Source organism: Cucurbita pepo, chromosome 8 (assembly GCF_057944985.1).
Source record: "Cucurbita pepo subsp. pepo isolate OVF chromosome 8, ASM5794498v1, whole genome shotgun sequence".
Classification (NCBI taxonomy): Eukaryota; Viridiplantae; Streptophyta; class Magnoliopsida; order Cucurbitales; family Cucurbitaceae; genus Cucurbita; species Cucurbita pepo.
The window spans coordinates 2,453,277-2,479,145 of NC_141805.1; the positions used below are offsets into that span (position 1 = coordinate 2,453,277).

Consider the following 25,869-nt stretch of genomic DNA (forward strand, 5'->3'; position numbering starts at 1 on the left):
TTAATTTTACTTTTTTTTTTTTTTTTTTTTTTTTTTTTTTTGAGTAATGGAAGGCAATTTATAAATCCGGCTATCTTCCTCCCGCCAAACCCTAAACCCTAAACCCTACGGTCCTTTATTTCGCGCCTCCAAATTCCGGCGGAAGGGACGATTATATAGCGGCCGCCGAATCAGCTGCAGGCCTGAAACATCAGTATTGAATGTAAAAACAGTAAATTTCTAACTTAGCTAATCGGACTTGAGAGCGATGTACGGAAGACCATCCCGTTTCGCTCCTTCCGGCGCCGGTCGACGGCAGTCCCAGCCGCAGCAGCAACAACCGTGGCCACAGCCACAGCCACAAGCGCAGTTTCCTGCAGCGCCTTTTTTTAATCCCAATGTCCAGCTTGAAGCCCTTAATCATATTCTCCAATCTTCCGGCGGGTTTATTCCTGGTCATCAGAACGTCAACTTCCCTATGCAGAACTCGAACTTGCCGACACAAAATCACGGTTTTCAGTTTTCACAAGCCCCCAATCCAGGTTTCCACTTTCCACAGTCTGCTCATGCAGGTTTCCATTCTCCACAACCTCCCAATACGGGTTCCCAGGCGCATGGTAAGACTACTATGCCAGCAGAAGGCGTCACGAGGATCAACAACGCTGTGGCCAAAGCACACAGCGATCTTCTTGTGGCTAAGGAAAGCATCTCAGCGTGGAAGGTCTCGCAATCAGCGCTTTCAATTCTCCAGGTTGATTCATGGGATTCTTTAGGGGTTCGTATGCAGGAAATCGATGCTCTTCACCGCCTCATTGCGATGGAAGGAAAGGTAACGCGAGAAAATACGTCTTAAACTTCAATCCCCGTCTCTCTTTTGTTTGATTATCTGATAAATATTTGGGAATAGAGTATATTTTAAGCATGGATTCTCTGGGATCTTGAGTGGACTAGAATAATAAGCATTAGCCTACTAGGGCCTTTATCTATAAGGAAACTCATCCTGGTAGGGCCCAACGCCGGCTGCTGGGGTGGGGGTCATGGTGGAGGAGACTGACTATCCTTCGAAAAGTGCTTCTGCGTTTTTTCCCCCTTCTCTGTCTCTGATTTGTTGAAATTGAGTCTAATGAAAGGTGAAAGATATCAAATTTCTATTTCAGGCTATTGCAGGGTTGTCATAACAAAGTTTTTCCTTGCTGAGAGTCGAGTTGTGCTTGAAAATTCTTTTGCTTTCTTAAAACGCGCATCATCTTCCAGCCGAGGTCGTTCGTTTGATGTCCACTATGTATTTGAGAAACGGACAGCATTTTTCGCTTATTGTTTGGCTTCTTCTGCTTCACAGTTCATGGGCAATAATCGTTCGCAATCAATGATAACTATTGATGTTGTATCTTTGGTCGCTCGATAATTGTAGGCTGTGACATATTAAAAGCTTAAATCCATAAGTCTCGGTAATGCTTTGTAGGTTTTTAAAATTATGAATTATAAAAGAAAGAGAAAACAGCTTCCATAGCAAGATAAACTTTAAATTTGCTATAAAAATTATTCTTCAATCGGTAGATAGTTTGTTGAACTGTTTCATTGATCTGTTTTCCTTTATTTTCTACCCTCAAAATCTCTGGAATAAGTTCTATAGATCGTCATTTGGGAGAAGATTTGATAACCACGTTCTTCTCCCACTATCTCTAGAACCAAATTATCACATGTGAACCAGATACTATGGTTCAGAAGGGTCAGTTTCTTGTTCAGTTTTTGTCAGTCTGTAATAGTATAGAGATTATGAAAATCAAATCATTTTTCCTCCAAACATGGATAGGGGTTGTCAAAATTTCTGGTCAAAAGTATATTAACTCCATCAAGTTATTGATATTGTCTGTCTTGGTTTAGATCAATTCGTTTATTCACTGCTTTGTGGGGGTGAGAAGAATTACTACGTTGTATGAATTGGAGAAGGCTATATGCAAGAATGAGGGAGTTAACCAATTTGAAGAGTTAAGGCTGGGCCCTTTTCTGCGTCACCCTCTTGTTTTGCATTATTTCTCAGTGAATTCTGAGGTAACTGAAGTATTTAATATAAAGAGCGAGGAGATTGTTACTCTTCTTTCCAAGTTTATGGATGTGGATGCTTGTAGAAATAAAGATATTACGGTCGAAGACTTTTTGGACTTCATTTCCAGGAAGCGATCAATAAAAAAGAGAGAAATGCTGGGTATACGTGTTCAAAACTTGGGGTACGTGTTTTTTTACCCCTCAGAAATTGCATCACTAGAAGAATGATAATATTTACATTCATTGTTCATGAATTTACAGTTATAAATGTTTAATATGATGTAGGCTACTTTGTATGTTTGATGTTATGAACTTGCTCTTGGCTATATGAATGAGAAGAACTAGTTTTTTGTAGGATGCATATTTCTGTTATTCGAAAAGCTAGGAGATCAGAAGTTGATATTCTCAGCAAGTATCTAACAAAGTCAGATGAGAAATGCCGTAAGCGTCCTCTTTTTAAAATGCAGAAGCAACAGCTAGATGAGCGTTTTAGTGCCCTAGCTCAGCGAGTTGAATCATTCTCCTCTGTTCAGAAGGACTTTTGTGGCAAGCATGTTAGATTTGCTTCTTCAAGCTCAGAAGATGAAGACAGTGATGTTAACACATGCGAAAATAAAAAGAATGGCCATGATTCAAGCTCTGATCTAAAACCTTCACTGCAAAACAGTAGAAGTTCAGATCGTGCAAGTAGCTGCCCTTACCCATCTGCAACTGAAGAGATGACACGGCTTGGGTTGAAAGGCGAAGTAATTGGCCATGCCACTCCTATTGGTGGCCAAAAGCACATTATGAATAGTGGTACATCCAAAAGGAAAAGAAAATCCAGAGATCAAAGCCACACTATTTTTGGATCCTCAACATCAAGTAAAAAAGTTAAGGTAGAAGCCAGCATCCTTGACAAAGATAGTTTATATAATTCCGATGAAGGTAGTGGTGATGAAGCTGAATATAAAATTACATATAATTCTATGAGGATGTTCATCACAACGTGGAAGGATGGATGTAGGGATATGACTGTGGATGAGGTGTGCTACTGCTTTTACTTCATCAATTTCCAGTGCTAAATTCTTTTTCCTATATGCATCAAACTTATTTATACTAGCCATCTCTTCTTATGTTAATATGATTTTCTGCATGTAATACACAAAAATGCTAACAACTTTATGTTAATTTAGCTTTTACTATTGACTAGCTCATTAGATTAATTAGTTTTTGGAAAATTAACCTCCAAACAAAACTAAGTTTCATGTTGTCATATTTTTTTTTTACTTTTCTGTGTTTCTATTTCTTAGATATGAAATTTAATTATGAACTTTGCTTTCTATTATTCCTGGTGCAGTTAATTTTATTTACTTATCATTCCACAATTTAACTATTTTTGTTTCCTATAAATAATTTTTTTTGGAAATAGTTCATGTAATGTTCTTCTTTGTTTCTTTCAGGGATGCATTTCTCTGCTCCTTTTTTTTTTTAATTCATTTTATAATATTCCGGAACTCACTAAATTGATTCTGTATTGTAGGTACTCAAACGAATGCTTCACCATTATGGCATAAAATTTCGATCAAGAATAAGAGTGAGATCGATGTTATCATCTTACCCATTCATTGGATTACTGAATGTTGCAGTAAGGGGATTTTACTGTTTTGATATTGTTTTTTTTTTTTTTTTTTTTTATGTATATATATAAGTTACTAGTCCCCTGTCCTTTATTGCTATTTTACTATTGTTAGTTTAGGGCTCCCGTTTATGCTTATTTATATTTAGCTGAAGTGTACAGAACGAAAGTAATTATTCTCTCATATTTGGTCTCACATCAACATGATTTTGGTTTGAATTGAGATGGTTGGTTTTAACTTTTTGTCTTCTTTTTATTGGAGGATATGAAATCTCTTCTAGTTTGCTACCGTTGTAACTTTAAGGCATAATGATTTTCAGCTTTTTTGGCATGTTGCAGATGCTTTGAGTGATCTGTATAAGCATACTCGATGTGTATTTTTTTCTTCCTTTTTTCTTTTAAAAACTCTAAACGACTAAAACATTGAAAAATAAATAAATGATGTGGATGGAGATGTCCCCACTAACTCTTTTTTCCCATCTCTCTCTGAGACGAAGAAGTCTGTTCACACAAAACCCGAACAACCTAATGGCAAAGGGTCGAGATAACCCTCGCCAAAGAACAATTAAAGGAAGACCTTCCAGTTGTTAATAACTATTTGAAAGTTGTAGTTACGAAGGAGTTTTGTGTGAATTGTGCACCATCAAGAGACAATATGCTGCACATATATACTGATAGAATCAAAACATGAAAACTTATCTTCAAACGTCCTTCGGTTTCATTCTCTCTAAAGGTTCAGTTCCACAGAAGTGCTCTAATAGCAAACCGCCACACTATCATCCCTTTAAAAAAGCACCCATTATCAAGCACTTCCACAAGCCAATCACTAACTTTTCTTGGTAAACAATAGGAAGCCACATACTCCTTGTAGGATGATCGACCGCCCTTTAGTAGGGAATAAGCAATGAAGGAAGAATCAAAAGATGAAAACTTATCTTTGAAGGTCCTTTGGTTTCTTTCTCTCTAAAGGTTCCGTTCCACTGAAGAGCTCTTATAGCACACCACCACACTATCTTCTTTTTAAAAAAGCACTAGCCATTAAGCATTTTCAGAAGCCAAGCATCAACCTTTTTTGGCGAACAATAGGCAGCCCCAAACTCCTTGAAGATGGCCGACCACACTTTAGTAGCAAATGAGCAATGAAAGAAGATATGGTCTAGAGTTTCTTCATTTGTTAAGCGAAGACATCACATAGAAGGGGAGATCGCTCAGTTGTGAGCTTTTCTTTGCAATCTTTCATAGTATGTAGTGCATTGGAAAATATACTGAAATTTGATTTAAGGAGGTTTTCCCTCGTTCTTCTCAAAGCACACCTCCCTGAAGGTTGAGGTAGGAAAGAGTCTACCTGAGTGCAAACAAGGAGCATTGAAAATTAATCTATTTTTAACACTGATTTTTTTCAACTAAACTTATACCATATTTAGAACATTCGACTTTAACCCATGGTATCCCAGAGGTTGGCAACATTAGTTCTGATTTATTTTATTATTATTATTTTTCTTTTGATATCCGTAAGTGTCAAGATCAGCTTGTTCGCTCCTCAACATTGGTTTTGATAAACCATGCTTTATTACATATCTGCAAATAATTCCTAATCTTTAACTTGTTCTAAAAGAGAAGATTTTGTTTGATGCCATTTTTTTTAATAATTGAACTGTAGAAAACCAAACATATAATTTTTGACGAGGTGTATCAACCATGAGTCCCCTTGTGTTAAAAACATGTGCATTATTCTCAAACTGGTGACTAGAGGGCATTGGCATTAGCTGCATATGCATTTCCTACATTAAGCATCATCAGTGCATCCTAATCTACGACCGTGCATCATTTTCATCCATATTATTAAATTTTAAGTTCTGATAATTGCAGTGTATGACTCCTGATGTAAGGAACTTATGCTTTGCTTTCTTTTGATTAAGTATTCTAAGCCACTAATTTCTCATTGTTGTCATTATTGCAGGTTTCATCTATTAAGAATGGGATGTGGGATAGCATTTATGATTCTCTACAAACAATCAATCTACATGAATTATCTAATACACATGTTGAGAAACAACCCGTACATGAGAGCATAGATGTAGGTCCAAGTGCAGAGGGTGCTCTTATTAAGCATGTTCCAAAGTCTATTCATGGTAAGTGGCGTTTGTTTTCCGGACTTATCATCATTCTTGACACATAACTTAATATTTCAGATGGATGCTATACTGCGTCAGTTCTTCATAAAGCAACACAAACATAGATAAACTCACAAGCATGCAAGAACTTGATACTGCTTCCCTGGACTTGAAATGCTTTAGTCTTTTTTATTTATTTATTTATTTTTTTTGTGGAGGAGAAAAAACAAAGGGACAGCACGAGGATCAGGAGTAGAGGGAACCCTTGCCCATGCACTGCTTGATGAGAGTCTTCCTATTTTTAAAAACCATTAAAAGGCCATAGTTATAGAAGAATTTTGAAAATAAGGAACACCACTAAGAAGCTGTATTTTGTACATAATTATGAAAAGAATCAAAAGAGGGACTTATATCTTCAGAAGTCCTAATATTCCTTTCCTTAAAAATGTGTAAAAAAGGGCTATAGTAGAATGGTTTCACAAAATCTTTGATTTCTATCTAAAGTGCAAGTATTTGGGGCTTCAAGAAGCCAATCAGTCACTTTATTTGGAAGACAATGGGTCAGCCCAAACTTTCCAATAATAAAGTGCCATCCTTTGAGCTGTTACCTTTTAGTAACTGGAAATACGCCAAGCTGTATCTTTTTCTTTTCTGTTTTGTTTCACTGTCTGCTAAATTTTGAAAAAGTTTTGAGGGCCAGACATTATTTGGGACTAATTGCAAACAAATTATCATGGGAGATCAGGAAAACTGTTTGTGATATTAAATAGCAAAACTTGAAAATTTTCAGTTGAATTGAATGATCTTAGAATTTTGCTTTATATGGTACATGCGTTACATGTCAGAACTATGATGTGTTTGTATCAATTTTTTACTCCTACAATCTTGAAAATAATACTGTAATGAAATTGATATAACTTGATTATAATCCTTTATTTTCATTTTTTTTTTTAATTTTAAGGCATCAGTGTAGAAGATATCCTCAACAAAGTTGGTCAGCATATCAAGTTTGAGCAGGAGATCCACACTAATGGTCAGTTTCTCCTGGAAAATAGAATTCGCATGTTGAAACAGCTCTGCAGCTGTGAGTTCTGGCTTGTGGAGCAATTTTCTGCCAAGGATTTTAAGTCTCTTGGTCATGGGGACTTCTTCACTTTCTTACAGGAGCACGTCTCTATGCTTCCTGAGCTACGCAAGTTTCTTATGCCTGAGATTTCTGAAAGATCCCCTTTGGAGGCTTGCATGTTGCAACGTCAGTTAGTGAATTTAGTATCACAAGCTTGTAACAGCTTATCCGAGAATGAACTATTAAGTAAGCAGATGATTTGTACCCTTCTTACGCAGCAGTTTCCCTCGATCAGTTTCAAACTGACTGAAAATGGGTCTTTGGAAGATTTTATGGAGCTTGTAGCGGAGCAAAAGAACAATGTTGTTTCAAAGTGTGTTACATTTTCTGTTACATTATTAGGAAGATGTCGTTCAAGAGATTCTTCGGCAACACTGGAGAATGATTTATTGGGTGCCACTTCAGTTATTGCTGAATTTGGACAGGGACTGAGGACCGTTGAATCTGTGACATCAGAGGATGCTATCAAAGTCTTGGTCAGAGCACCAATGTTATTGGATTTGAACTTATGGTCCCATTGGGATATCATATTTGCTCCAGCTCTTGGTCCTCTTGTACCCTGGTTGCAGAATGAAGTTAATACAGAAAACTTTTTGTGTTTGGTTACCAAAGAAGGGAAAGTTGTACGGATAGACCATACAGCTACTGCCGATTCATTCTTGGAAGCTGCACTGCAAGGATCCCCATTTCATACTGCGGTGAAGCTTTTATCTATTTTTGTTCTACTTGGGGGAGAAAAACATGTCCCTTTATCCCTTCTTAAACACCATGCCACCCGTGCTTTTGAAGTTATTATCAAGAACTCTGTTGAAAACATAGAAATGTTTGACAATTGGGCTCGGGGACATGAAAAGGTGTTCTGTCAACAGAACATTGAGCCAGTAGCTTCTGGTAATTTGAGTTTTGAATTGAAGAAGAAGATTTCTATGAGGAACAAAGCAATTCCCTCGTTGTCTAGGTTTTTTGTTGCTTGTCTTGGTTATCTACCGGTAGAGTTTCGTTACTTGGCTGCCGATATAATGCTTTCTGGCATGAGTTCTGTCATTAAAGATGCTGCATCATCTATTTTACACGAGTGTCATAAACCAGAGCAGCGTCTTATGCTTCATGAGATAGGCCTTTCTCTTGGTGTCCTGGAGTGGATTCAGGACTATCACACAATTTCCTCTAGTGCTTCTTCAGATCTGTTCGCTGATGAATCTGCATTCTTGCATGATAGGTCTGAGATAAACAAAAATTTACACATAGGCGGTGTTTTAACCAAGCCTTCTGCTTCAGAACAACACGTCTCTCTCTCTATTGAAGAGAATATGTGTAATGAAAAGATGAACGTTCCTAGCCCGAACTGTACTTCAAAAACTTTTGATGATGCAAATGGCATCAGTTGTATGTCACCTGCTTCTGAACCTGATGGAGATAAGGATGCAGCTCAGATCATCCTATCCATCAGGCGTGATGAATTTGGTCTTGATCTTGATCTTCCCAATTCTGAGACTGGTATGTTGAGGAAGCAGCATGCTCGCTTAGGAAGAGCTCTTCATTGTCTTTCGCAGGAGCTGTATTCTCAGGATTCACATTTTCTGCTCGAGCTGGTGAGCAAGGCTATTGTCTTTCTTGTTAGGTTTATCTCATGCGATATATTATTTCTGACCTCTTTTTATTTTTTATTTTTATAAGAAATTTATTATTCAATATTGTAGTATAACACACATATGATGGGAAGAAAAAAAGAAGAAGAAAGAGTTACGATTCTTCACATAAAATAGTGGGCTACGTATTGTGCATATTGTTCCTGCACAAAGTGCTCCTCTTCTGCCTTGATAAACTTAATTTCTCACTGGAGAACTTCGGTTCCTTTCCCAAACAAGTTTACCTTTCTATGGACAAGTGGTCTAGGGGTGGGTATATTTGAGCTATTGTTTTAAAAATAAAATTTCTACATGTGTAGAATAACAGAGGAAGTGTTGTACCTCCTGTACTGTTTTAGGTATCAGCCAATGCTTAATGGCTTGAACCTTTAAAGAATCAACGTGGATGGCCTGTGACAAGTTACATAGCCAAGAAAGAGTACTTTTAAATACCATAAAGATGTGTTTTCTAACATGAAACATATAATTGGTTGTCTCTTATTGTGAAAAGCAGCATTCTCAAATGTTGTGAGTTTTCATACGTAGAATTGCTAACGATAAAAATTACATCAAAATAAACATCATCAAAGGGAGTTAAGAAAGGAACTAGATCCTGGATCATTAATGTTGTGAATATTCTTGGTGTATAAGATCCTGCCATGCACATAGCATTTTAATGGTGTTGAAGGTTGAGTCTTCCATTTCATCCACCAAATTTGATTTAATTACATGGAGTTGAAAATATCCATTTGATGAACACGATTTATTGCATTCATCTAATCAAACTCCTGATGTTATTTTAGGTTCAAAATGCTGACGATAATATCTATCCACAAAGTGTGGAACCCACTCTAGCATTCATTTTCGAGGAGTCAGGTATTGTTGTTTTGAACAACGAGGAGGGCTTTTCTGCTAAGAATATCAGAGCCCTCTGTGATGTTGGGAATTCCACAAAGAAAGGATCTAATGCTGGATATATAGGAAAGAAAGGCATTGGCTTCAAATCAGTTTTTCGGGTATGTTTAGGGTAACACTATGTTACCTTTCTCTTAATTATATACTACAATGTTTCCGGCTCAAGTCTTTCTTTCATCCTCCTTTGTTGGGCTGAGGTTTTTTTCTCCATCCTTTGTAATTTCATTCATCCATGCAATATTTTATCTCCTCTTTAAGAAAAGAGATAAAGACAAAATATTGATCATTTATAAGGGTGTACGTGTGCTTTTCCCCATTTTTTGATTCTATATCATGGAATTAATTGTTCTCAATCGTTAAAATTTCAGATGCTTCAAGGATTAGTAAAGACAAATGCACTGACGCCATAAGGCTTGAAAAAGATTTATTATTTCTCATGTTTAACTGTAATTTAGTAGTTTGTTTGATTAGGTAAGAAGTAAAGAAAGGAAACTAACTACAGAAGGAGCAAAAGCTGTATAAATCTTAGGAATGCAATTTATAGATGCTCTTGATGGTTACACTGATTAAAAGGCTAAAGGGCATGATTATTTTAAATAACATTGTTAGATGTTAAAATCCTTCCCTAGCAGGCTGCTGATAAAAATGTAAATTGACTATAATCTTTGAAGATGATTTAGCAGTACCTTTGTTATGCCTGTTATGCATATCATTGAAAATTTCGTCAGTATGTTATAGAATATCAATGAAGTGGCTATATGTTACGCGCAAACAAACTTCATGCAAGTGTGCATCTGAATGCAAAAGAAACCGAGTTTATTTCAGCGTTTACACCTCTTTATTCCTTCACTCTTTCTTTTTTTTCTTTCCTTTTGATGACTGATAAGTTCTGGTGCTCTTTCTGCAGGTCACCGATGCTCCTGAGATTCATTCCAACGGGTTTCATGTTAAGTTTGATATAAGTGAGGGGCAGATTGGTTTTGTCTTGCCAACTATCATTTCTCCTTGCAATGTTGGCTTGTACGGTAGGTTGGCTACCAGTGCCTCCGATTTGCAGGATACAAATATTTGGAAGACTTGTATTGTGCTTCCTTTCAGTTCAAAATTATCTGGAGGAGGAACTTTGATCAATAATATAGTGAATATGTTTGCAGACCTCCATCCGTCCTTGTTACTCTTTCTTCACCGTCTCCAGTGTATTAAGATCAGAAACATGCTTGACAATTCACTTATTGTAATGAGAAAAGAAATTGTTGGAAATGGCATCATTAAGGTTTCTCATGGGGAAGAAAAAATGACTTGGCTTGTAGTATCACGGAAGTTGAAGGCTGATGTTATTCGTCATGATGTTCAATCTACTGAGATCTCAATTGCATTTACACTCCAGGAAGAAGAGAATGGGACTTACAGTCCATTTCTAGCCCAACAGCCAGTTTTTGCATTTCTTCCTCTAAGAATGTATGGGTTGAAATTTATAATTCAAGGTGATTTTGTTCTACCTTCTTCCCGAGAGGAGGTGGATGGTGATAGTCCCTGGAATCAATGGCTATTGTCGGAGTTTCCTGGTTTGTTTGTGACTGCAGCGAATTTTTTTTGTTCTCTTCCATGCTTTGAGAATTGTCCAGGGAAAGCTATTACAGCTTATATGAGCTATATTCCCCTCATTGGAGAAGTACATGGTTTTTTTTCGAGTCTTCCTCGCTTAATTATTTCTAAATTACGTATGTCCAACTGCTTACTTTTGGAAGGAAAGGATAGTGAATGGGTTCCTCCATTCAAGGTTTTGAGAGGTTGGAACGAACAAGCTCTGAATCTTCTTCCCGATCATTTGCTTCGTGAACATCTTGGGCTGGGATTCCTAGATAAGGATATAATCTTGTCAGACTCAGTAGCAAGAGCATTGGGTATTGAAGAGTATGGACCCAAAATTCTTGTGCAGTTTATGTCTTCTCTGTGTCAGAAGCATGATAACCTCAAATCAATGGGACTGGTTTGGTTGGGCTCTTGCCTAAATGTACTTCACAACATGCTTCTACAGTCATCTGGGCAAACAACGTTTGAGTTGGAAAGAAATGCCGATCTTATAAGGTCTCTTCAGAAAGTTCCACTAATTCCTCTTTCGGATGGTACCTATAGCTCCGTAGCTGAAGGGACAATATGGTTACATTCTGATTCCTCAATTAGCACAGTTGATGGCAAGTATGGACTCGAAGATTTTCCAAGTTTGAATTCTAAGATTCGTGTAGTTTGTCCAGCCTTCCTTTCGCTTTTCTCTGTTGATAACTCACACATGGATGCGCCCTCAGGGGGGAATATTAGCAGGATGCTTCATAGAATTGGTGTTCAACGTTTATCTGCCCATGAAATTATTAAAGTACACGTCATTCCAGCTATATCAAATGAGTCAAACCTAAATGGTAATGGAATTTTAATGACAGAGTATGTTTGTTTTGCAATGACTCACCTACTATCCAGTTGTCCTGAATGTAACACCGAAAAGGGGTTTATAGTTTCAGAGTTACGTAACAAGGCTTTCATTTTAACAAATCATGGCTACAGAAGACCTATTGAGGTACCAGTTCATTTCAGTAAAGATTATGGAAATCCCATTGATATAGATAAGATCATTAATGTGGAAATGAACTGGCATGAGGTTGATAACACCTATTTGAAGCACCCAGTCACCCATTCACTCACTTCTGGACTCGCAAAATGGAGGAATTTTTTCCAAGAACTAGGAATCACTGATTTTGTCCATGTAGTTGAAGTTAACAGTAGCATTGCCAACATGCCGCATACTATTATGATGAATAGAACGTTGGACCCAGAACTAATATCTTCTGATTCAGTGGTTAAAGATTGGGAATCGCCAGAGTTGATTGATTTGTTAACCCTGTTATCTGTTCATGGAAACCGACAGAGCTGTAAATATCTTTTAGAGGTTCTTGATACTTTATGGGATGATCGTTTGAGTGATAAAGTTATGGGTTGCTGTATTTCTAAATCTAGTGGTTCGAGCAAGCAGTTTCAGTCTGCTTTTATGAATAGCATCTGTGATACCCAATGGGTAGTATCAAGTATGGACAACAAGCTTCACTATCCTAAAGATTTGTACTATGACTGTGATGCAGTGCGCTCAATCCTGGGAACCTCTGCTCCTTATGCTGTTCCAAAGGTCAGTTGTAAGATTAGGGTGTTCGCCTGATATTGATGACTGCATTTCAAATAAATTTTCTTCTTTTCTTAATGATGTCCTATGAGGCTATTACTTATGTGAGGTGCTTCCTGACACTCTTTTCCATGTTTTAACATTTTGAAAGAAAATACACTCTTTTCCATGTTTTAACATTTTGAAAGAAATAAATTAAGTGCTTCAACTCTTTTTTGTTCTATGCTACATTTGACAGCTGTCAAAAACAGAGGGTGAAGCAAATCGTTGTTGGAGTGACCTTCCAAGTTATTTGTTGTGCTTCTTTTGAGAATTTACATGGACATCTTTTAAGCATGTTTAATATCCCATGCAATGAAGTATCGCAAGGCGATTTCCTCAGTTCTTTTGATGCTTGATGAAGTTCCTTATCCATATCTACTGTTTCCTTAATTAGTGAAATGGGTTGGCCTTAAGCTTGTAATTGTTATAGACCTCTAGATGTTGATTTGTTTTCTTGTTGTTGCAACAGGTTAAAAGTACAAAGTTGGTGCATGATATTGGGTTTAAAACTAGAGTTACCCTTGATGACGCTCTAGATATTCTAAAAGTGTGGAGAACTGAGGAACTTTTCAAGACAAGGTACTTATCTCATTGTAATAGTTTGCATTAATTTGCCGAACGGCTGAAAGAGATTATTAATTTGCAAGGACAATAGTTTGAAATCATTTCATAGAACACCAGAGATATTCAGAAATAAAAGTTTAAGCCACCCTGGCTGCTTCCCTTCCAAGCTTTCTTTCAAGATTTTTTTTCCTCTAAAAAATCTGTATATTGCAGAAATTTTCTTGACGTCCTTTAGTTTAAATTATGATCTCTTCAATTCAATTAACTCAGGTCTTGTGCTAAGTCTTAAGACCTTTACCGATTGTTGATATCTCGTGTTTCTTGAGATTCTGTGTTTCATGTGGAAACAATGAAATGCTTGTAAGCTGGTCCTGATATAAACTTTAAGGACCTTTCTGTTGGATGATGGAAGTCCCACATCGGCTAATTTAGGGAATGATCATGGGTCTATAAGTGAGGAATACTAACTCCATTGGTATGAGGCCTTTTGGGGAAGCCCAAAGCAAAGCCATGAGAGCTTATGCTCAAAGTGGACAATATCATACCATTGTGGAGAATCGTGTTCGTCTAACACTTTCAATCAACCTGATATGTTTCCTTTATATTTAGGGACAGTCAGACATTTCGTCACTATTATTGTTAACATTATATATTTCCTTTTCAGCCTACTAATTTTTGTGCGAGATATGCAAGCCCCTCTCTGTAAATACCTTCAATTATATGCTTGAATTTGTTTGATCTTGAACCAAACTGTCCATTTATATTGCCTTCTTTGATATCTCAGCATATCACAAATGTGCACGTTCTATACATTCTTGTGGAATGAGATGGCTGCATCAAAACAGAAAATTCTGGAGGAATTCCATTCAGGGCCTTTTATCTTTGTCCCTGTTGTGGCTGACTCTGGGCATGAGGATGTGGTGTCTGGTGTATTTTTGTCTCCTAAGGAAGTATATTGGTGCGATCCAATTGGCTCTATTGACAAGATTAAGGATGTATATCTTCAATTCAGCTCGAAAAATATGGTTGATTGTCCCATAATCAAGACTTTGTGCAATATTTATCCAGGGCTTAAGAGATTTTTTATTGACGAATGTGGAATATTTGAATACCCTCCTCTATGCAGTTATCTTCAGATTTTGAAACAGTTATCAGCTGTTGCTTTGCCTTCTCAAGCTAGTGATTTTGTAAGTCTTTACAATAATATATTATGTTATTTTCTCAGAAATAATTTTAGGTGATGGCAACTGAAGTGCTTCTTTCATGTAATAGGTATTCCAAGTTTTTCTAAAATGGGCCGATGGACTAAAATCCGGACTACTGAGTTCTGAAGATATGGCATACCTGAAGGAATGTATTGGAAGCTCGGAGTTCACGATCCTTCCAACTGAACAAGATAAATGGGTTTCGCTTCATCCTTCCACCAGCATTGTATGCTGTTGTGATGACAAGAGATTAAGACAGCAATGTAAGAATATGGGCAAAATAGATTTTGTATACTTCGGTGAGATCGACAATGTTAGAACCGAGGCTTTCTCTCAGCTCTTGAAAGCTCTAGGGGTTCCTCTTCTTTCTGAGGTACACCTCTCTTATTTATTTTACTTTTGTGGAGTCCTGTGGAAATAATTGCATGTTTTCTTTCTTTTTGTTGGGGTGGTGGGGAATGAGTTTCTGAACATTGATTTTTCACCAGATGCGTACAATTGTCTTCATGGTAGTATACCCGTATACTCGCAACATGATTATTTGCTTTGTCCTCCATTTGGACCTTGAAGTTTTTAGAAGTTTCAATAAAGCTTTCAATCTTAGAAATGTCCTTTCTTCATGCAGATTGTAACCCGTGAAGCAAAATATTACGGTTTGAGGGACTCGAGCTTCAAAACTTCATTAATGAACTGGGCTCTTCCTTTTGCTCAGCGCTACATGTACAGTGTGCACCCTGAGAGATACGCGACGCTCAAGCAATCTGGATTTTGTCTGCAAGTAATTGTTGTTGAAAAGCTGTTTTTCAGGAATGTTATAAAGAATTCTGGACGTGCTTCTGATGAACAGGTTCCATGTAGTTGTCTTCTACAGGTAATTTAGTTCAATTCCATACTTGATATTAAAAAGTTGTCAATAGAACCATGGCTTGTAATGCATGAATTTGTGCCGTTTCGGGATTGTCTCGAATAAATCAATGTGTACATTCATATATATGCTTAGAAACAAGGGACATACCATTAAGATATTGAAAAGTACAAGAAAGGATCTAGATTGAGGAAGGAGATTAACAAATTGTTCATTAATTGGTCAGCCAGAGCTGGAAAAAAGTGTTTTTGCATGCTTTTTTGCTTTGTCAAGTTGGAATACTCGCGATTGGAAGCGAATGGTTGAATCTGCATAAGTATATATATGCATGTCCTGATTTGTATGATATTTGCTTTTGCAGGATAATATTTTATACACGACCCATGACTCGGATTCTCATTCGTTGTTTATGGAGTTTTCTCGTTTGCTATTCGGTGGAACTCCTGAGCTTCATTTGGCCAACTTCCTTCACATGATTACGACCATGGCCGAATCGGGTTCTACCAAAGAGCAAACTGAGTTTTTCATCTTGAATAGTCAGAAGGTGACGAAACTTCCCGAGGAGGAACCTATTTGGTCTCTTTCATCTGTCACTTCATTGGTCGAGACTCACAACTTACCTCAAACATGTCTTAACCCTACTTTACTGAACGACCATGGATCGTCTTTGAAGTCTAAAAAGAATGCAGGAAATTGGCCGCCTGTTGATTGGAAAACGGCTCCGGGTTTTAGTTACGCTCGTGAAAATGGTTTCAAGACACAACCAGCAAGCTCACTGCCCAACTGCAACCTATATATAGAAAACATGTATGAAGGTATCGAGAAGCAAACAGAGAACTTGGCTCCGATTTCAACAGACACTGACTGGACCTATGATGGCGATTCATCTGCTGTGTCGGTAGCATCGATTGTTTATGGCAGTAGTGATAACGTCGGAGAACTTGTCAACCATGGTGATGTGAATCCTGAGGCCATTGGTTCTCAATCCGATTCGAGTGGCTTTTCCTGGAAAAATCAGCTTAGAACTGGCACCCCCAATCCAGTTCAGGCAATGGCAACTGGGAGACTCGGCGAGCAAGTCGCCTTCAAATACTTAACCGAAAAGTTCAGCAACACAGTAGTTGAGTGGGTCAATGAGGACTCGGAAACTGGATTCCCTTTCGATATAATCATAGGAGATGACGACGACGACAATAGACAGTACATTGAAGTGAAATCAACCAGATCCGCAAAGAAAGATTGGTTCGACATATCAGTAAGAGAATGGCAATTTGCAGTCGAAAAGGGCGAATCGTTTAGCATTGCACACGTTTTGTTATTAGCTAATAACGTCGCCCGGGTTTTGATTTTTAAGAACCCAGTTAAATTATGCCAGTCAAGCAAGCTCCAACTGGCTCTTTTAATGCCCAAACAGCAAAAGGAATTCTCCATTGTCTCCTCCTGAAATGACATTCTTCCTCATTCAATTCTTCCTGGGGAGCTGGTTTTGCTGCAGCAAACAAGCAACGACAGCTCTCTGGTTCGATTTTTCAAGCTCGTCGAGGAGAATATCTCGACGTCGCTCGTCGGGAGGCTGGTTTTGTATGTATGATTTTCAATGGAGGCTTCAATTCTATTTATTACACTATTTTCTGAGTCTCATCTGTGAGAACTCACAGTGGGCTGTTTTTTAATTTTTGCCCACCTTGCAGTTGTTTACATGTAAATAAATTTTGAGGGTAGTAAAGTTAATCTTTTTAATTTTTTTCGTCCCAAAAAAACCCCCTTTTATGTGTAAATAATTTGAGTTTTTATAATATTTATATGTTCTTTTCAGTAAATTTGCAAAAATTATTTGTGAATTTTAACAGTAATTATAATTACTTCTCAAACATTTAATTTTATTGTGGAATTTTATAATTAAATTGTTGCATATTGAAAATATAAGAATTACTTATGCATTTGGCAACTTTTTAAGAGTTTAATTGTGACAATTTTGTAAATTTAGAGGTGTGAGGGATCAAATGGAGATTATTTATTTAACTTGCATGGCTTCATAGACACGACGATAGGGAAGCAAGGAGAGATTTATCTCTATTAGCTAAACGGGCCTTGAGTCGGGTATTGTATTATTTGTCCTCGTCCCCAACCATGGTCCAAATCCAATTCTCATTTATGTCTTCATCCCACCCCAGGGACTCGTTAGTGACTTAGAAGATAAAATAGAGCCAAAAGATTCTTCCAACGTATCATTTCTGGGTCCAAAGAAAGCACCTCTTTTTACACTATTTCGGAAACTCAAGGACTCAATCATATGGATATGTAAAATATAGAATTTTCTAAGAGGGGTCAATACGATCCCTCTTTAATAGAACTGATCTGATTCTCTTAATGTTTCTATCGGGTCTTTCCTATCTCTTAAACGAGCTGTTATAGGTAAATGTTGGAATGAATATGAGAAATTACAGTCACATTCCATCTAAGATTCTGATGGTAACTAATATTGATTTTTACTATTTTTACTACAATAATAATTATTTTCTTTTGGAAATGGGAAAATCATTTTTTATCCGTACAATTTCCTCAAGTGTTCGACATGTCGAATCATTATGAAGTGCAAAATATGTGTCGTTCGTGTTCACAATCACAACACGAGAGCCTAGAGTTTGTGCCTCTATCAGCTCGACAACAATGGCGTTTGTGTCTCGTTCTGCGATCCGCAGTGCAACCAATTTCTCCGATTATCTTCTGCGATCTTTCTCCACTTCCACTAAATCCGCTCATCATAACAATCACCAGCAAACGCACAAATACTTGGAGGCGAACGCCTTCGTTGGCAGCTGGGAGGCGCCGAAAGATCCCAAGGAAGCGCAGGCCAGGCTCGCTCTGCTTCGTAGGGATTACGCCAAGAAGGTGAAGCAGGTGCGGAAGAATTACATTCAGGAGGGCGAGCTCTTGAGACTCGAAAAGCAGCGTAAGGACGAAGCCAAGCAAGAGGCGCTTAGAGTTGTCAATGAGGAACGTAAGAAGCTTAAAGCCGAAGCTGCGAAAGCCCGAGCCGAAGAGCGTAAGGTTGCCAACGAAGAGTTCCGACAGACTTTGGTAAGCGATTTCCATGTCTTCTTTAACATTTTCTTCTTCAGATTTTATTGTTTGAAGATCTTAATTGAAGATAATTTGCCTGCAAATGTATCCATTGCGTCTCCAAAAGTTCTGGATTCAATCTCTGCTCTCAGGTTTAGTAGAACAGTTTCCTTTGCTTGAATTTGTCTACTTACACTTTCATGCTACATGTTAATACTGCTGCTCTGGTTTTCGTCTTATCTTTGCTTCCTCAATGCTTCTCGTAGTCTGTTTTTGGTAATTTTTGGTAATTTAATCGATGAACTTTGAATCTTTCAAAAGAATTGCCCATTGCAAATCAAAGTAATCTTTAAAAGGGTGGGGTAGCAAAAAAAAAATTGCAAATCAGAGTACAAATGCTGTAATCTTCTAAAGGGTTGTGAACATTTAGACCAATATGAGATCACACGTCGGTTGTAGAGGGGAATGAAGCATTCTTTATAAGGTGTGGAAACCTCTCCTTAGTAGACAATAGAAGTGTTTTAAAACTGTGAGGCTGACGACGATACGTAACGGGCCAAAGAGGACAATATGTGCTAGTGGTAGGTTTAAGCTGTTACAAATGGTATCAGAGCCAGATACGGGGGCGGTATGTTAGGTTATGGAGCATACCATATATATATGCTCTCAAATAGAGCTTTGAAAATGTACTTTATGTATTCTCTTAGTGTACATACTCGAAGTCATCAATATAGACCTTTAGTCAATATTACTCGCATTTTCTCTCTCCTATCTTTTGTGTTCATCTAGATCGAGTGTGTGCATTGTTGTGCGATCCTAACACGGTGTGCCAGCGAGGACGCTAGGCCTCCAAGGATGGTGGATTGTGAGATCCCACCTCGGTTGGAGAGGGGAACAAAAGATTGTTTATAACTACGAAAAGGAAGTGAAAAATGACCTTAGCAATAAGACAATGTTGTGTACAACCTATATTTCATAGAAAGGAAAAAAAAAAAAGACATGAGATCTTTATTCTACAAAATCGATGACCTCTTGATCTTTACCTATCTGCCTCCATTTTTGGCTTTCCTTGGAGATCACAACCTTTAGCTGATGCCAAAGCAATTTCCTATGTTCTTTGTTTACCAATATCAAATGCAACCTCTTTGATTCTTCCTTCTTATCCAGCTGAACAATAAATCCAATGAACCCTTTGAATTTCAAGAACACTTCAAACTCCACTTCTTGAGAAGAATTTTGAAGGCTTTAAGCTTTTGAGAAAGACAAAACCTCAACTCAACCAATGTTCAATGGAAATATTCACACTAAGGCTTCAAGAATGGCACAAAATCTTGTGATCAAATGAAAAAATATCAAATTTGAAAGAAATTGGTCACTGAGTATAATTACCCATCTCCCAGAAGAATTGGAAAGTCGAGGAATAAACCATTGAACAAACAAATTTTAGAACAGATAGGTCTTCAAAAGAGGCTTAACTCTCTTATCTTTCTCATTTAGGGCTCCGAATTAATCACAAACGTTATAAAGGGAAGGGGTTTTAACTCTCTAAAAGGGGTTCAGTAACTCACATTCAAGTCACTTTCTCAAATATCCCTATGTATAATATACCTCTTTTCACATGCTTTCAATGGTGATTATTTTGATTGAGAGGCTCTTTGAGAACTTCCTTTTACGAGTGGAAATCAATAAGGGGGTTGCCATTTGGTTAATTGGACTAAAGTCTAAATTTCCCTTTATCTTGGTGGGCCTGGTATTGATGTCTGTGGCCAGAGGAAAATCCTGCTTGTTGATACTCATTGAGATAACAGATGCACAAATTTGCAAAGTTAACTTTCAATAGAACATTTAGTTTCTGATTATTATTATGATCTATTACATCTTGGTGTCATCGAAATCATCTATGTATACAATTACGCCTTATGGACCTTATCGTATTGACATTACGTTGTCACGTTTTCTGGATTGATTTGATTGATTTGATTGATATACTCTTTTATGTAGTGCATGTAAAAGACTAGTTTATGCTTTATAGGAATTTATCAAAAAAGAAATAACTACGTAAGTAGCTCAGTGGTAGAGCGGTCGACTGTTAACTGATTGGTTGTAGGTTTGAATCATACTTGGAGAGATTTGATTCATTCTGAGTTTTAGAATTTGGAATGAAAGGGTTCGCTTTGACCGTTAAGAGTAGATAACTCGTTTGTTTCTATTGCATTCTATCTCATCGTATTAGATTTTGTTCTGCTAGTTGAGAATGACTGTCAATACCTCGGTGTAGGTCTGGGATATAATCCTATGTGTCTATTTACAACTATCTAAACATAAAAGATCACTCGGTAGGTACAAGAATTTGACTTCAGTTGTCTTATGAACCATTGATTGGATTGACCAGTCTTGAAATTACTTCCCAAGGAGGATTTTTTAGTTCAAAAGGAAGGAAACCATTTGGTTGTTTTGGAGACACATGCCCTATATTGTTGTTTGTTTTTATCTTTTTTCTTGCATTTCATTCTAAAAGGGCTTACATTCGATACGATGATATCCACTGTTTCGAGACTCAATGCAGTCATCTAATGTCATTCGATTGGGTGCCATATGCAGATGAAAGAACGAGCCGAGAAGCTCGAGCATTGGAGAATGATGAAAAAGACGAGGGAAGAAAAGAAGAACGAAAAGAACGAGCTAATAAGACGCCAGAGTTCCATGTGGATTGATGATAAGAAGTTGGAAGAGAAGCTCTTAGACGCCATTGTTAATACCACCCCTCTCTGAGCTTTCCTTCCAAGTTTTATTTTAGAGAATTACTCTTACATTGAGTCATTCTAACCGATAAATTTTTGCATAACCAAGTTTTTGTTCACTTTAGTTGGATTAAGTATTTGAACTTAATGGAATGGAATGTAAATTCAAATCTACACCTCTAATTTGTGATGAAAGCACTTGACATCTCGAATAAAATGGAGTTTTTTAATACTTAATGTATCTTACTGCATTACTCATGGGAAGTCATTTGTATTGAGAATTATTGGGAGTGAGTCCACGTTGGTTAATTTAGTAGAAGATCATGAGTTTATAAATGAGGAATACTATCTCCATTGCATGAGGCCGTTCGAGGAAGCCAAACCATGAGAACTTATGTTCAAAGTAGACAGACAATATCATACCATTGTGAGCTTATGCTCAAAGTAGACAGACACTATCATACCATTGTGAACTTATGCTCAAAGTAGACAAACAATATCATTCAATTGTGAGCTTATGCTCAAAGTAGACAGACAATATCATACCATTGTGAGCTTATGCTCAAAGTAGACAGACAAATATCATACCATTATGAGCTTATGCTCAAAGTAGACAGACAATATCATACTACTGTGGAGCTCAAAGTAGACAGACAATATCATACTATTGTGGAGTCGCAAGGTAAGATACCTGAAAATGAAAGGTTTAGAAAATAAGATTTTTGTTTGATTCCTCTAATTATTTTCAACCATTTTATTGCATTAGGATAGTTAATTTATTTTTATTAAGTCAAATGATTAGGATAAACTCAATCAATTTAAATTAAAATTTAATTTTCCTTCATTAAAAAATATATTATAACGAATATCTTAAATTTTAAATATTTTAGCTTATTTAGCAACCAATCTTAATAATTATCCTCGCATAAATAAATTTAATAAAATTCTATAAACTTTAAGTACATTAGACAAACTAAAGAATTAATTATACAAAAACGAAATAAGAATGAAAAATAGATAAATAAAGTATAAAATTTGTAGCATTGGCCATGAAAAAAAATAAAGTGAAAGGAGGAAGACTAAATAAATAAATAAATAAATAAATAAATAAATAAAATCCACAATTTGGGCAATTTGAATACAAGGAAAATTTGAGAATTTATAAATAAATAAATAAATAAATAAAGTATAAAATTTGTAGCATTGGCCATGAAATTTGCACTCCTCCAGGAGTTGATATGTAATGAACTAATTGATTCAAAGCTGTGTCGCTAAAACAACAACTGCTTTAAAGACAATTCTATAGAGCAAATCTGTGAAAGTTCCATATAAGCCAATTTCTATAACAGTAAAAAACTCGAAAACTCGAAAACAGTAAAATAAACCGAAGGTAAAACACAATTTTACAGCTGCAGTAAAACCCAATCTAAATGAACGACAGCCATTCTGAGTATGATTTACATCCATATGAGAAGGGATAAAAAGAATGTCTAATCCTACTGATTATAGCCAGCCAAAACCAAAAATCCATTTCAAGATAAAAGAATGTTGTTTTCCTTCCAATCCAAGACCTAACTCGACTTCGATCACTGGCTCTTTGGTTTTTGAATCTTCACGTATGGAAACAATCCCAAAAAGTGGACTACGCTCGGGTTCCACTCGAGTTGTTGAGCACGACAAAACATTAAAAATGTATTTGCGAAATAAGAATTGAACCCCATAAATAAATGCCACAATGCATGACCCTGAGGGTTGAAATACCAGCTAGAGATATTCCTGCAGTACAAGCAATCAAAAAGCCAGCAAACAGTACCGAGCGAGATGGTTGTCAAGTATAACTTCGCCAGCCGCTTTGCGTGTACATCGTTCGTGTGAATATAATACTTGTACATTCTAGGGATGCAGATAAGACATAGTATTGCATAATGTACCTTGAAGCCCGCTCCAAAACGTATGATTGCATGAGCAACAGCAAAGGCAGCACCGTAGAGAAATAAGAACGTAGGCATCGTGCTCCGATAATGCCAATCTGGCGAATACAGGATGTAGATATAGAGGAGCATTTCCCATACCATTGGTGTTTCATCACCTTGCTGTTGTCTGAAAATAAGTTTATCATTGAATCCAATAGATAAGATACTTTATAATGGATGAAGATTTAACAGAACATGCAACCCAATGCTAAAAACAGTATACATTTGCTAAAGACTATTGAAGTTCAGAAAAAATAATCTCATAGGGAAATCTTCGATACATGTACCGAACCTCGGCTAGAGGGGGGAATAAAATGTAAAACGTTGCAACTCCTAACGCATAATACGAATATAAAAATCAGGGATGAGAGGAGGACTAGAACATTCATCCATGAGAGAATAAATTCCAATTATTAATGAAAAAATGAGACGATTCAAACTCCTAAGACGAGCACAACGAAAACCAAACAGCATAGTTCATTTTTTGGTCGTTATGCAATTGAGAAAACGAACAAAAAATTTCCTTAAAAAACTAGTTATCATCTATTTAGCAGTTTCCTCCTTGCTTTCCCTCGAAACCGAAAAGTTCTAAAAGAAAATTCCATTATCGTGGACGAGGATAAAGCTATGGTTTACCCATATTTTCCTCTATCCAAGCTATTTCTTCCCATACATCCACGCCACGACATTTAGAATTTCGATCACTCATGGGATCTATCTTATATAGGTCGCTTAAATATTTTCTGACTCACAACCTCTAACCTGTACATCGAACTTAAACACTTCGACTCACGTATGTCGTCTTTATTCTTTTTTCTTTAATATAAAGGAAAAAAACTTACACTCGTTGCAAGGTCGCATGATACAACATGCTTCCTATGGCAAGGATCATATTTGATACGTGAAGAACGCTAAACCTCTTCTCGAACCTTTGTCTCAAAGCATTTACGAGACCAACAAATGCTAAAATGAGGCATGGAATATTTGATACTGTGTTGAAGAATTCTGCAATATAAGAAGAGTAGACATAGTTCTTTTCACACCATTCAGGAGATGTAACAGGACCCCAGAAACTAGATATTGTTTCCGCCATTCTACGATTAAGTATGCTCGATAATACTTGAATTGCCTGCTGCTAGGATGGTTCAGAATTTACGAACCTGCAATCGTGTTATTCAATAAGTAGTAAGTCAGTGCATAAATGATGAACACACACACACACACACACACACAAGTCAAAGTAGAAACAATTTCATATTCATCCCAAGCAAATACTGTAACATTCTGAATGAAGTATGTATTTAATGCGAAAAATTGGCTGAATTATCAAAGAATTGTAGAACTACAAGCTTGATTGATCAAATTCATGACAGAAAATGGCGTGGATGATGACGAGAATAGACTAGCAAACCAACAGAAAACAACATGCAGATATGAAAGACCTACAGAAACAGGCTTTCCACCTTCCTTCATTCCTTAGTCAAGTAAACGACAATGTCAAAAAATCCAACTCCATCTTTCGAATTCTACTTCCAATAGCAGAAACCGCCAAACCTAGCTCGCACCAAGCTAAGAAACGAATTGCAGCTTTCATGAATCGCTTCCTAAATTCTTCACGCCGCGAATACGAGCGTCAAAAGTAAACTAACTCGAACACAACGACACAAATGGCAACGTTTTCTGAAGCAAATTTAAAACTACGTTGAACTTTTTCCATTTCGTCCATTTTTTTCACCACGAATTTCTCGAGCAATTCGTGAAACAAACAGAATTTTATAATCTCTAGACATAAAAATCGCGGAGAAATCCAACTAAATAACTTAAAAAGGCAATTTCAAAACCAAAAACTTCAAAACCGAACGAAAACAAAAATGCTAGAGGCTGGAGAAACTGCTAACCCTTCCGAGATGGATCTAAGCTAGAGAAGAGCCATTGTTGGGAGCTTGAAATTCAAATTCCTGAGGTCTTTCTGCCAATGGTGCGAAGCGATCAGAGGAGAACTGAGCTGAGAGTCCGAACCAATTAGGGCTACCCAGAGGGAAGACGATGAGCGCGTGGTGAAGACATAAAGGAATATGACAGAAATCATTTGTGGCCGTTAGATTAAATACGTCAACGGCTGATATTATTCCGATCATCGAGCCTTGGCGCGGCTCGTGATAAATGGAATCAAATCCAACTGTACGCGCCTTAACTCCGCATGTGATTTACGCGCTCACGTGCTTGTGAGATCCCACCATCCTTTCTATAAACATTTTTTTTATGTTTCAAAATCACAAGCATATTTTAATTCTTCCAAATTAATTTAATATTATATTTTATACTATAGAAATTAAATTTAAATAATTAAACCCTATATGAAAGTAATTTTGAATATAAAAATTTTAAAATTAGTCTAAAATATATAATAATAATAATAATAATCATAATAATAATAATAATAATAATAATAATAATAATAATAATAATAATAATAATAATAATAATAATAATAATAAATCAAGATGCAAAATGTTCGAGAAGGAGTTTGGTCGATAATTATAAACAAAAATTAAGACATTTATGTTGTGTTCGTGTTTCCACATAAGTAGTTGTACTCGAACATTCATCTACATCTTTCAAAAAAAATGTGCATATAGTAATTACATTCGAGCTTTATCGGGATAGACAAAAATTCGACAAAATTGTTTGTAACATAAATTTTAAATTTTTTTTTAACGATATTAATGCTATTTTTAAAAATTTATGGATATATTTAAAACGTGATATTATCGGGAATATTTTTTTTTGAAATATTTAAAAGTTTAATAGTATTTTTAAA

At 36.7% G+C, this 25,869-nt stretch overlaps 3 protein-coding genes across 4 annotated transcripts; 2 read left to right on the plus strand and 1 right to left on the minus strand.

Annotated features, from left to right (window-relative positions):
- Nucleotides 1–70: 70 nt before the first annotated feature.
- LOC111800299 (protein NO VEIN) lies at nucleotides 71–17,101 on the plus strand. 2 transcript variants are annotated; one of them, XM_087126240.1, is made up of 14 exons: nucleotides 71–521; nucleotides 552–808; nucleotides 1,864–2,207; nucleotides 2,381–3,050; nucleotides 3,548–3,652; nucleotides 5,604–5,775; nucleotides 6,719–8,475; nucleotides 9,315–9,527; nucleotides 10,334–12,601; nucleotides 13,107–13,216; nucleotides 13,986–14,388; nucleotides 14,474–14,779; nucleotides 15,032–15,277; nucleotides 15,633–17,101. In XM_087126240.1, exons 1-14 carry the CDS (start codon nucleotides 248–250, stop codon nucleotides 16,713–16,715), a joined length of 8,208 nt encoding a protein of 2,735 aa, XP_086982366.1. In that variant the 5' UTR covers nucleotides 71–247; the 3' UTR covers nucleotides 16,716–17,101. The 2 variants fall into 2 exon arrangements, with proteins under 2 accessions (XP_086982366.1, XP_023539694.2); XM_023683926.2 differs by having other exon boundaries at nucleotides 71–808.
- Nucleotides 17,102–17,875: 774 nt separating this feature from the next.
- On the plus strand, nucleotides 17,876–21,249 carry LOC111799790 (uncharacterized). The gene is made up of 2 exons (XM_023683268.2): nucleotides 17,876–18,352; nucleotides 20,936–21,249. Exons 1-2 carry the CDS (start codon nucleotides 17,942–17,944, stop codon nucleotides 21,104–21,106), a joined length of 582 nt encoding a protein of 193 aa, XP_023539036.2. The 5' UTR covers nucleotides 17,876–17,941; the 3' UTR covers nucleotides 21,107–21,249.
- A 1,188-nt stretch (nucleotides 21,250–22,437) lies between these two features.
- LOC111801147 (alkaline ceramidase) lies at nucleotides 22,438–25,108 on the minus strand. The gene is made up of 3 exons (XM_023685138.2): nucleotides 24,947–25,108; nucleotides 23,891–24,208; nucleotides 22,438–23,175 (listed from the first exon to the last, which is right to left on the minus strand). The coding sequence occupies exons 2-3, from the start codon at nucleotides 24,139–24,141 to the stop codon at nucleotides 22,662–22,664; spliced, it is 765 nt and encodes a 254-aa protein (XP_023540906.1). The 5' UTR covers nucleotides 24,142–24,208; nucleotides 24,947–25,108; the 3' UTR covers nucleotides 22,438–22,661.
- Between the last annotated feature and the right edge of the window lie 761 nt (nucleotides 25,109–25,869).